Genomic DNA, 12,500 nt, shown 5'->3' with positions numbered 1-12,500 from the left:
CGCTTACGCGTCTGTGTGTATGTGTGTGTGTGTATGTGTGTATGTGCGCGTGTGTATGTGGGTAAGCCTGTGTGTACCCCCATGCCCTGAAGGTGAGTAGGGTGGCAGCCAGGGTTGCACAGGCACACAGTGACAGAAATAGCTAAAAGAAGTGCTTGGCACTGCTCGTGGTACACAGCAGTCAGCACATTTGGCTCCCCATACAAACACAAACACAAAAACAAAAATAACAATAGGAGCGATAACAAGGCGCTACACACAGCGCACCAGGCAGTAGTGACAATGTAACAGGAGCTATAGTCCTGACATGGCAATATTTCATGTGCCTGTATAGCTGTCCAGGTGAGATGTATTACAGCCAAAACACACATAAATATGTGTCTGCTGGCACAAAACAGTCAAAACAGAAACACAGAAAGACAAATACAGGCACACACACATGCCCAGATATACACGCAAGCATGCACGTGCACACAGACACAGACACAGACACAGACACAGACACACACAGACACACACACACACACACACACACACAGACACAGACACAGACACAGACACGCACACACGCACACGCACACGCACACACACACACACACACACACACACACACACACACACACACACACACACACACACACACACACACACACACACACACACACACACACACACACACACACCAATAGGCTACCTAAACGTTGGAGACGCCTTGTGATTTTTGATCAACGCGTGTTCTTGGGTATTTCTCAAAGTGAAGTGTCCTAGGATTGCTAGGACGAGAAACTCCCATTTGTGCCAAGTGTATCCAAATATTAGCTAGTTATTGGACACTCTTGGGTGAAATGTGCCGAAAAATGGGCGCTAGTCGTCCTAGCAAGGCTAGAACACGGCACTTTGAGAAACATCTCTTGTCTCTACGGTAGTGTTTTTCCCAGGATGCTTTACTGTACCTTCTTCTGTGGTGCGCGCCGTCCTGGATTCGCTGTCCATGCCCTGGAACTCGTTGAAGTAGGGCCGGACTTTGATCTCGTAGACGATCCCCTTCCTGAGCTGGGCCAGCACCACGCTGCGCTCCGAGGGGACCTTCACATCCTGGCTCTGCCAAGGCCCCGGGGAGGACAGTCCCGACGTCTGCCTGTACAGAATTCGGTAGCCCTGGATGTACTGTGACTGGCGGTCCACCTGCAGAAGACGCAACACGGACAAAAAAAGATTTCAGGATATTCATTACGAGTCTTCATTTATATGTTACAGGTAGAAGTCCAGCTTTGATTTGGCCATTTTACAATACAAAACAGTACAATGCAATACAATACAATACATTACAATACATTAAAATACAATACAATACAAAACAATGGCATACTATATATGATATTGTGAAACAATATACTACTATACGATATATGATACTGTATGATAAAATGTAATTCCCCGAAGTCTCAGCAATTTTGTTGCCACCTATACTCAAAGCACGTCCTCTCCTCATTGGCTGTCGGTTGAGGACCCCTGGTTTGCCATTGGACGACTCCTTAATTCCGCTGCAGGGCAGAAGTGGAGCAGCAGTGCTGTCTGTGTAGCCGACTTATTTCCCTCCCTTTCCCTGAGAGTAGCTCTGTGGCCTCCTGGAGGCTGCAATAGTGCTGTCTTTAACGGCCTCTCCATCACCTGCCGCTGACACACCTAGCGCAATTAGCAGCCGGGAGCCCACAGCCATGCTGCATTACACACCCATTCCCTCCCTTCCTGCCTTCACGACTCACACTCGGCCCACGAAAGCACACACTACACTTGCAAAACTCACTGACGCACGCACGCATGCACGCACACACACACAAACACATATGCATGTGCATGTGCATGTGCGTGCATGCATGTGTGCGTGTGTGTGTATGTGTGCGCGCGTGCATGTCTGCGTCTCTGTGTGTTACTGTAATGGGCATGTGTGGAATGCTTGTGTGTGTGTGTGTGTGTGTGTGTGTGTGCTATGCACGTACACTTCATTGCACTGTGATCTCCTAGGTGACTCATATGCAAGTCGTGTGCAACTCAGCAAGAGCACAGGCCAGCTAGAGAACCCCCTGCACAAGAAGAGCTGAATTTACACTGCAGCAGGGGAGTGGAGGAGGCGGCATCACTCTGGCTAATGGCTTGTTAACAGTTAAGAGAGAGAGAGAGAGAGAGAGAGAGAGAGAGAGAGAGAGAGAGGGAGAGAGAGAGAGAGAGAAAAGAGAAAGATAAAGATAAAGAAGAAGAAAAAGAAAAAGAGAGGGAGGAAAAAAGGTGGGACTGGGAAAGGGGGAAACGGAGAAGAGATGAGAGAAAATTAGAGGAATGGAGAAAAAATGAGAGGAGAAGTGAGGAAAGGAGAGTAGAGATTCGAGGAGAGGAGACAATAGCCTATACAATAAGTGGAGAGGAGGAGATGAGAGGAGAGGAGAGGAGAGACAAGGCAATATTTAGAGAGGAGAGCGAGAGGAGAGGAGAGGAGAGCGAGAGGAGAGGAGAGGAGAGGAGAGGAGAGGAGAGGAGAGGAGAGGAGAGAGTAAAGAGGTTAGATGAAAAGAGAGGGAAAAAGAGAGGGGAGGAGAGCTGTAGAGAAGAGAGAGGAGCTTTCTGAGTAGGGGCTATTAAGTGGCTGTATTTTTCTCCAGACCTCTGTCTAGAGTGAATCAGAGCCATGGCCTCCCCTCATCCCTGTTTTAACTTTCATTAGCAACGGTCAGGGAGGGCACAGCTTAATAAAAAAATGAAAGAAAAAGTAGAAAAAAATCCAAGCACTCGTCTTTCAAAAAAAAAAAGAATGAAAGAAAAAGAACAAAAAAACTTCCCGGCACTCGTTTTTTTATTTTTTAAACTAATGTCAGAATAGAAGCCTGGGCCAGCTAGCTTCTCTTCTCCCCTTTTCTGTGTCTTGATTAAAGCAGAACACGTAAATGCAGTGCTATGGCAACCAACTATTGTTGGTCCCTGACAGAGCCCCCATTTTGGTGCCACTTGAGTGGAGGGAGGGAGACTGTAACTCTCGGGCGACTGATAATGCTGGCCATTTACCCTACAGCAAAGACAGGACACTGGACACACTTAATAGGACTCACCAAACGCTGCAGGGATGCTCTCTCTCTCTATCTCTATCTCTATTTCGCTCTCTCTCTGTCTCTTTCTCTCTGTCTCTTTCTCTCTCTCTCTCACTCTCTCTCTCTCTGTCTCTTTCTCTCCAGTTCTGTCTGTCTGTCTCTCCATCTCTCTTTCATCTACTCCATCTCTCTGAATATCTCTCTTTCTCTCTTCACTTAATTATTTAACCCCCCCCCTCTCTCTGTACTGTATGGATTTTCTGGGTGTTGAGCTGGACTGAAAAGACAACATTGAAGTCTTTTGTTGTGAGGGGAGGCGGTGTCTGTCTGCCTGGCGCTGAGTGCCAATGAATAAAAACAGTGTTGCAGTGGCACCTGTCCATCCGTATGGTGAGACAGACACACAGCTTTTCGGGGTGTGAGGAGGGTACACGAGTGAGTGTGTGTGTGTGTGTGTGTGTGTGTGTGTGTGTGTGTGTGTGTGTGTGTGTGTGTGTGCGTGCGTGCGTGCGTGCGCGTGCGTGTGTGTGTGTTTGTGAGTGCGTTTGTGGGTATGAAAGGGGGGGGAGGGATCATTATAAAGCGTTGTCAAGATGGGGAAGCAAAAAACATGCCAAGAGATGGCATGCATGTGTGTGTGGGGTGTTCCTCAGACGTGTGTGTGTGTGTGCAAATGAGTGTGTGTCTGCCTGTGTGTCTGTCTGTCTGATGGGGGAGGATGCTAAACTCTGAATATAAAAACCAAGTGGGTGTTGATCTTCACCGAGTCCCAATTAATTATCATCTCTGCATTTTGTCTGTTGGGTATCCATCTTGATTTCTCATTTCGGCAATAGGGGCCTGATAAAAGCGCCATATGTCTGCTGCGCTATCTTGATGTACGACAGTGCTGACAGACACGTCTCCCAGCGATGCAGTGCAGTGCAGGTTTCCATGTTTGATGTCCCTGCATCACGAGTCAGCACAAGCGATAAATCAAAAAGCCCCCCCAAACACACCCCGCTCCCCACATTGCGGCTGCCTTAGATGGAGCATTAAATACTAGCGGATGGAAGGGACGTGTTAAACAACTAACTCCAAATTGAAGCAATCAATTTGTCAACATTCTCCGGTTCAAAGCCTCTCTGGTGGGAAAAATGAAATAAAACAGGGAATGCAGACAAATAATAGTTTCAATATGAAGGGTAGCAGGAGGTTCTGTGATCTGGAATTTCCTGTTATGAACATTACAAAAGGCAGCTGTTAGTGCAACAGCTTATTGACATGTTTTTTGCCAGTGGTTTTGATTGACACCAGACGTTGACCAATCAGAGCGCAACTTACCGTCCATGTGACCTGTATGGTGGTGGGGCTAAGGACTTCTGGGTTGTGGAGCCGCACAATGACCTCACCCAGTTCCTTCTGGACGTGTCGATGGTCAACACCCTGGGATGGTGGACTAATGTCTGAGGAGATGGAACAGAGAAGAATCAAAACGAGAGACAAACAACAAAGATGCACAGAGAGAGAGAGAGAAAATAAATGAACATCAACATTCATTTGTTGATTTATGAAATCAAGACATACTCCAGGGTCTAATCTTCAGCGAGAGTCTATTCTTTTCAAATCGGCTCAGCATCAGCGAACATGATTTAGTGGATTAAAGATCATGTTTGAATAGCTCAGCGGAAGCCTTCGTAAACCACAAAAACCCAACATGGGGCAGGACTTTGAATTTTTTTTTCGTTTACTGAAAGGCTTTCAGAGTACTTATCACATTACAGCCCACATAAATCCAAACTTCAAACACTTCAGTGTTTCCATAACAGTTAAATAGCCAAAGCCTAAGCCCACAAAGGCAATCGGATAGGATTTAAGTAAAACATACAACGAACCAGAGCCGCCCCCCTTTGGTACACCGACCCGCTAGAGGTAAAGCTAAAAAGCCGCAAGGACACAAGCACATCTGAAACGAGCTTCGGGGACAGACACGTCTTTGACCATGAGTGATAGCAGCTATTTTCCTTTGACCAATTCCCACCCTACCTACTACACCACCTCCTCCATCCTCCAAAGTTCCCTGTGTTCACTTGCCAGCCAAGGGGAAGGAAAAAGTAAAGGGAAGAGTAACAAGATAAAGCATGGCCTTATCTTTCAGCTAGGATATCTGATGGTGAGATCTCTCTCGGGGGGATTGTGGTGGACGATGGTTGGCGTTGGGTGGGTGGTGGTTTTCAGTCAGAAAAAAGGAGGGAAAAAGCCATTTGGAGCGAACCACCACAGTGGAAAAAAATGATTTGGGGGGAGCATGTCATGAATCACTGAGTGCACTGAGACAGTAGTGGTGGTGGTGGATGGTGTTGGTGGAGGGAGAGGATGCATCGCAAATGCATTTGTGAAGATGCTGAAAAAGCCATCCATCTCGGGGGCGAGCCGCCACTGCCAATAAGCATCCACGCACGTCAGCGCCCGGCCTCCACCAGTAGATTAGAGAGACACAGAAGCGATTAGAACGGACTCCATCACTGTCCACCATCTTAGGTTGCCGGTTGGTGTTCTTAGCCCTGGATTTTGTTTAATACGAGGCGGGAGGTGTATTGAGGGCGCCAAAGGTTGCAAAAGGGGGGCATCGAAAGGCACCGAGGATCATTAGAGAAACTCAATAAGCGAGGACGCGGTCCGGGGAAAAAGGGAGGGCAGAGAGGCGATTTAATCGAATCCTGTCAGAGGGCCGGAGCACATCCTCGCTCCCCTGGTTAAGCACATTAACATAGCGTGGTTGGCACTAACGCGGTTACGGGCTTCCAAAAGTAGCCGTGATTTGCTTGACATGATTCCACGTCAGATGGTCTTGATGAGAGGCTATCGGCTATTGGCCCTTAGGCTCTTCTGGCTGCTTGCTTCCTACAGTATCTGACGTGCGATGCTGCTGCAGCTATGCAGAGATCCGTGATCTGATTTTGTGACCCAGCACTGATCATCAGCACGTTTCAGCCTGGCTTGAGGAGGCAGTTACTATATAAAATAGTGATAAAACTTTTACTGTGGGCTCGTAAAAAAGATCCAATCATTGATTTAATGAGAATTAATATTTTGAGAAAGATAAAGAACCAAATCCTTCCGTGGTAATAATTATGCTTAGCTGACTCTATTGGTTTATTTTTTTTACCAATTTACTATATATTCACACAATGTAGGTGTCCATAGGCTACTGTATGAAGGTCCTAAAATTGTACCATCATCAACAGACTTCTTCTTTCGGAAACACTTATTTTCAGGTGTTTTAGCAGCAGAAAAGGCTACTGCTACAGCATCTTAAAATAAAAATGTCTAAAAGTCTAAAGAGTGTGTCCTCTTCTCTTCATACAGTTAATTTACTTGACACGCATCACAATGGAGCACAGTGTACTTAGATAATTATCAGCAACAGAATGATGAAATTTCCATACCACAATACAAAACAATAGGACTAGTATAAGTCTGCGGTTCTTCGAGTGAGATGAACCAGTCATCTCTATGGGAGTCACTCATCGGCTGACGAGGTCATCAGCCAATGAGTGGATGCCATAGAGATGACAAGTAACTCGAACGAAAAAGAACAGGTTTGCAAGTAAAGGCAAGCATTGCAGATGGATATGCAGTACCTTGTGTGCGAACGGGTTCCGACATGGGACTGGGGTCGCTCAGGCCAAAGTTATTGACGGCGCGCACCATGAAGAGATAGATGGTGTTGGGCCTCAGGCTCTTCACCGTGAACTGGGTCGTCTTCACATGGTCGGCCACCGTCTGCCAGCTGTTGCTCACCGATTGGCTAAAACATTAGCATACAGCACAATTTGTTAATATAATAGAATATAACATTGAATTAGCAAGAGAACCACAGGTGCAGTGAGCCAGGTGTAAAGATTCATCATCTCGATCATTATGTAAAACTTTCCTTTCAAAGCTTGAAGATTAATGCCATCCTTAAAATATTCATGGAATAACGTCATATTTTATCATGCATTTGATTAATGAATTCATGAAATTATCATGTCTGACCACTTATCGCCATCACTTCCACAGTCATGTCCACTCACAAGGGGTAAAGACGCTGAAGAAGGCTTAGGCCGAAACGTCTGTCTGTCATGCTAACCCAGTAGATTAAAACTGCAAGAATACACCCGAGAGTGCGGCTTTTTTACTAAACATACTCATTGCGGTACCAACCTGAAGGCCTCAATGACGTAGGATGACACCGGAGACCCCCCAGCCAGACCAGGCTGCCAGGACAGGGACACGCTGTTCTTGGTGACGTCCGTGACCTGGGGCTTGGACGGCGGGCCCGGCAGCTCGTTCTCATCCTGGTTCTTGACAACCAGTTGCCCTCCGCCTTCTGTGAAACAAGCAGGATGTGAATGAAATACTCTGTTGTGTGTGTCTGTGAATCCTCTTATTCATTCAGTATATTTAACCATTCAAGACTTGCAGATTGAAGATTCATGGTAGTTGTAGGCTTGCAAACTCAGCTCTTTTGACCCATATCATGCAATCATAACTATCTGTGATATTTATGTTACACTATGTTACTTGGCTATCAACATGGTGAACACAGTAAACCATTCTGTCTCTTTTGAAGGCACTGTTGTTCTCGGTTTGTGATGACTTCACAGTATCCAGTTTCCAGTGAGTTAATTCAAAACAAAAGGATTTGTGTAATTACTAGCACTAAATGGTTTACTGTGTGCCAAAAACATATCGTAATGTGATCTGATTTACCTTTGACTTCAAGGAAAGCACTCCATGATGTCTCTCCACTGGAGCTGGCCGCCACACACGTATAAATGCCAGAGTCTGACAGCTGGAGGAACACAGAGAGAAACTGAATAAGTTGCTTGTCGAAAAACAATACAAGATTATGACAATGTACTGACAAGGATATTACAACAAGTAACATTCAAGCTAACATGGCGAATAAGATTACAATATTTGAATTCTGAAACAACGGCCAAAGAGAAAACTAGTTTAAAGTTTCCACAACAGACCCAAGACAAATTACTCCACCCAAGCACACCCACATGTACGCATTCACGCACACAAGAAAGCATAAATCGAGGAAAGCACACACAGAGACACCCACACACGCGCGCGCACACACACACACGCATGCACGCACGCACTCACGCACGCATACACACACACACACACACCTGCATCCAAGCGGTTTCATTTGTATTCTGCTCGCGCGTTCGCTTTGAGCACCGTTATGTGATTTGGGTCGCTGTGGGTTAGAGGCTTGGTACGGCACCTCAGCGCAGCGGAAGCTACTGGGGCATTTCAGATAAATGAGAAGGAACCAAAATGCAATTTACAAGCAAACCTATAACAAGTGGCTCTAATTTATTTGTTATGCCTCCAGTAATGAAGAGCGGTGAAAAAAAAGAAAAGAAAACTTGTGCAAGTGAAGAAAATGAAGTAGTTGAAGGGGAAAAACGCATTACGGTTGAGAAACAACACAAAAGGTCCCCTACTGCAGTAATAATGTATTACAGGTGAGTGACTAGTAGTGTGCGTGTGTGTGTGTGTGTGTGTGTGTGTGTGTGTGTGTGTGTGTGTGTGTGTGTGTGTGTGTGTGTGTGTGTGTGTGTGTGTGTGTGTGTGTGTGTGTGTGTGTGTGTGTGTGCATGTGTGTGCGTGTGTTTGTGTGTTCTGAGTAGGCGTGGAGAGGCTACCACAGCAACCAAAGCAACCAACCAGACCGCAATAATAAACTGCCGCACTAATTCATTTAGCAATGGCCCCGCCAGGGTCGCTTCTGGACTGATGACAGTTGGCCCGTCTCTGCCTTTCTCTTTCTACCTTTCTATATTCATATCTCTTTGGTTCTCTCTCTTTCTCTCCCCTTCCCTCCATTTCTCTATGCCTATCCTTTAACCCCTCTATCCCTCTATCTCTCTATCCCTACCTCTCGCTGTCTCTCTCTGTCTCTGTCTCTCTCTCTCATCCGCTCCCTCTCACTTTCTCTCTTCCTACCTCTTTCTCTCTCTCTTCTGTCTCTCTCTACCGATGGAAACTTTCCCTGTGCTGTTTTGTTGCCTTTCAGCGCCCGGGCCCCGTCTCAGATTTATTAAATAAAATGTCACCGGTCGGCAGCTTTGTCACGTATAATGGATATTCTACTGAGGGGGCCCCACGGAGAAGAGAAGCGGGTGTGGGGTATTTTAAATTCAATATGCCTTGATTGTGCGTGTGTGTGTGTGTGTGTGTGTGTGTGTGTGTGTGTGTGTGTGTGTCTGTGTGTGTGTGTGTGTGTGTTGCTGTGTTGGAGGCGATCCAGGGCTTCCCAGCTGCGTCCTGTCAGCCATCCTGTGTCACTAAGTGATGGCATCACACAATTTGCGGAGATCAATATTTCCCATTCATCTCCTTAATGCGTTATGATTCCATGTGTCTCCGTGCGTTAGGTCTAACCGATCTCTGATTGAATTCTCTTTAGGGTATATATCACACTTAGGCTGGCGACACTGACGCGTAGGTACCCAAACACACACTGCATTTCCACACATGTATATAACCCAACACACAGAAAGAAAAAAAAACGATACAGAGACTGAAAGTACAAAAAAGCATAAACATGTTATATAATAAGAGGTTGCGTCATTTTCAGTGTGTTTAAAACAAAAAAGAGTGAAAGAAAGATAAAAACATTTGCACACATACACACACACAGACACACACACACACACACAGACACACACAGACACACACAGACACACACACACACACACACACACACACACACACACACACACACACACACACACACACACACACACATACACACACACATACACAAACACACACACACACACAATGTGATCAATGTGTGTCCTTGTCTATACTACAATACCTCTCTGGGGGATGCCATTGTCTTTAGTCTTACCCGGATGCTCTTGATCTGTACCAAGACAAGCACACACACGCACGAACGCACACGCACACACATACGCACACACATACACTCATACACACACACAGGATGGGTTGTTGATTTGGTATAGACTTGTCTTACCCGGATGTTCTTGATCTGGAGGCTGCCCAGCTCCTGCAGGGACATGCGCGGGTCCTTCCCCAGCAGGCTCACCCCGTCCTTCAGCCAGCTGATGTTGGGGATGGGGTCCCCCGACGCCTGGCACTTGAGCAGCGCCACGGTGTCCACGCCCAGCGTCTGGTTGGCCGGACCCTGCCGGATGATGGGTGGGGGCCTGTCCGTCAGGACTGTGGAGGGGAAGAGAGATGGAGAGAGGAAAGAGAAGCGTATAGAGAGCGAGAGAGAGAGAAAGAAAGAGAGAGAGAAAGAGAGAGAGAAGGTGAATAGTTAGCAAACACGTGAAAAAGACGCAGAATTGTCGCAAAAAGGTAAAATACTGTGATAGAGTAGATTACTCTCCTCTCTTGGAAGAATAAACATCACCATAAACGTTAACGGTGTAGCCAAAACATCATGAGTGACTTTTGATGGCTGGGGAGGATTCGATATTGTCTTTGTCATAAAGATAAATCAAAGGAGAAGAAAATGTGAGGGAATAAGCCTGAAGTTTAGGGAAGTCCTAATAGAACAGGGGTGCATTTCTCGAAAGCATAGCTGTTAGCAGTTAGCATCTTGGGTAGTTGCCAATGGGAAATTGCATTGCAAACAACAAAGTAGCTAACGGTAGTTAGCATCCATGGCATCGAGAAATGCACCCCAGAACTTATAAGGTATGCTGGGATGGGGGTTAGTGTGGGCAATGAGGACAGGGGTGGAGTGTTGCAGTAATTGCCCTTACTAAATACACCATTTCATTTCATCTCTTCTCTCTCTCTCTCTTTTTTTCTTTTTTACTGTTTTTTTACTGCCAGTCTTGTGACCACACCACAGCCTGAATGACTACCCTGAGCTTTCTGGGAAATGGGATGAGAATAGCTGAGCTCTGCTTTTCCAAGCCCACTGATGTGGCTGGGCCCCAGCTCTCTTGCCCTCTCTCGGAAGTTTCCCGTCACCGCCTGGCTTCCTGTGCGCCTTCCAACCCCGAGCACTCCCATTGGCTGTTCAGCCTGCAGGACACCGTTAAAGCCCTTCTACCATTGGCCGGGCATTGGGAATGACCTAAAACGCTTCCTGATGCCGTAGTGCGGTCGGCTGTGCCAGCCTGACCACAGCCCACACCTGAGGGGCACTAATGAACATGACACAGATGTCCCGCTGCTACCCCAGGCCAACTGCATTGTGGGTAAGAGACGTTGGCTACAGTATAACAGCTTTAAGGAGTTGCAAGGAAGTGGAAGACGACGGGAGCTCACAATATTTCAAATACGCGTCCACGAAAAAACATCTTCAGGATAATTTAGTTTCGGCCGGTGTTTTTCAACCACTGTGCCGGGGAACACTAGAGTGCCGTGAGAGATCATCTGGTGTGCTGTGGAAATAGGGCTTTATTTTCAATCAATGTTCACAATTGGTGGTGTGCCTTGGCATGTTGAGCCTTGGCTCAAAAACGTTGAAAACCACTGATTTAGGTTAGTTTATTGGCCTATTTGCCGGGGGTAGTTAGTTAGATAGTTTCAGACCCAGAGTTAGCTAGAAAGCTAATTTACATCTGTAGTCTCTGGGCAGGAAGCTCATGAGTAGCATAGTGCCTTTTCAAAGCTTTGCCCGTTGCGGCTTCTTTCAATGTACTGTACTTGGGCAACAATGGGAGGGAGAGTGGACGTACAGTATGGAGAAGAATAGTGGTGTGTTGAGGAGGTGGCATAGTGAACAGTGAATAGTGAATAGGGGTGGCCTTGTTTTGGTGAATAGTGCCAAGTAAGGGGATAGAAATAATGGGTTAGAGAGGGATCATCCTTCACACCCTTCGCTATGAAAGGAACTCTCTCTTTCTCTCTTACACACACTTTCATTCTTCCTTTCTTTTCTCATTACCTCTCATTGTTTTTCCTTGCTCTTTTTCAATGCACCAATCTCTTCCTCCCTTTTCTTTATTTTCTGCAACCCTCCATCCATCTCTTTTTTTCCTTCTCTCCTTCGCACTATCTCTCTCCATCCCTTGTTCTCTCTTCTGCTAAGCGGTCCTGTGCATATTAATTAAGGGTGTGGATTAATGACACCGCTCCTGGGGCTCTAATTAACCGAGACTTCCTCTCTTAACCTCCCGTTCTCCCCCCTACACATCCTTCTTTTCACCTTTCTCTCTCTCCTCTCTTTCTGTCTCTCTCTCTGTCTCTCCCTTTGTTTTTTTTTAATTTACTGTAGCTGGAAGGTGGTCACGAGTTCAGTATTCGAGAGAGGTTTCCAACTCATCTTATTAGGCGTGCTCTGTGGCATGTAGACACAACGCTACATGATCTTCCCCCAGGTCTATGGTACATGTATTTTCCACCGCAAGAGGATGGGATGATGGGGTAGGAGAGGAGAGGTGA

General features: G+C 46.4%; 1 protein-coding gene across 3 annotated transcripts in view; it reads right to left on the bottom strand.

Annotated features, from left to right (window-relative positions):
* robo2 (roundabout, axon guidance receptor, homolog 2 (Drosophila)) overlaps positions 1–12,500 on the bottom strand; it is a 367,809-nt gene that overhangs the window by 77,396 nt on the left and 277,913 nt on the right. For 2 of the 3 annotated variants that reach the window (XM_063205086.1, XM_063205085.1), the window contains exons 10-15: positions 10,111–10,316; positions 7,818–7,899; positions 7,269–7,434; positions 6,704–6,870; positions 4,404–4,525; positions 954–1,185 (exon numbers count right to left, since the gene is read on the bottom strand). In XM_063205086.1, the coding sequence (XP_063061156.1) occupies positions 954–1,185; positions 4,404–4,525; positions 6,704–6,870; positions 7,269–7,434; positions 7,818–7,899; positions 10,111–10,316 (975 nt within the window). The remainder of the gene's footprint in view (positions 1–953; positions 1,186–4,403; positions 4,526–6,703; positions 6,871–7,268; positions 7,435–7,817; positions 7,900–10,110; positions 10,317–12,500) is intronic. The other variant, XM_063205087.1, reaches the window with a different exon arrangement.

The sequence above is a fragment of the Engraulis encrasicolus genome, chromosome 8 (genome assembly GCF_034702125.1).
Source record: "Engraulis encrasicolus isolate BLACKSEA-1 chromosome 8, IST_EnEncr_1.0, whole genome shotgun sequence".
NCBI lineage: Eukaryota > Metazoa > Chordata > Actinopteri > Clupeiformes > Engraulidae > Engraulis > Engraulis encrasicolus.
Note: the sequence above shows the minus strand (reverse complement) of the source record. Positions and strands in the feature narration are given on the sequence as shown.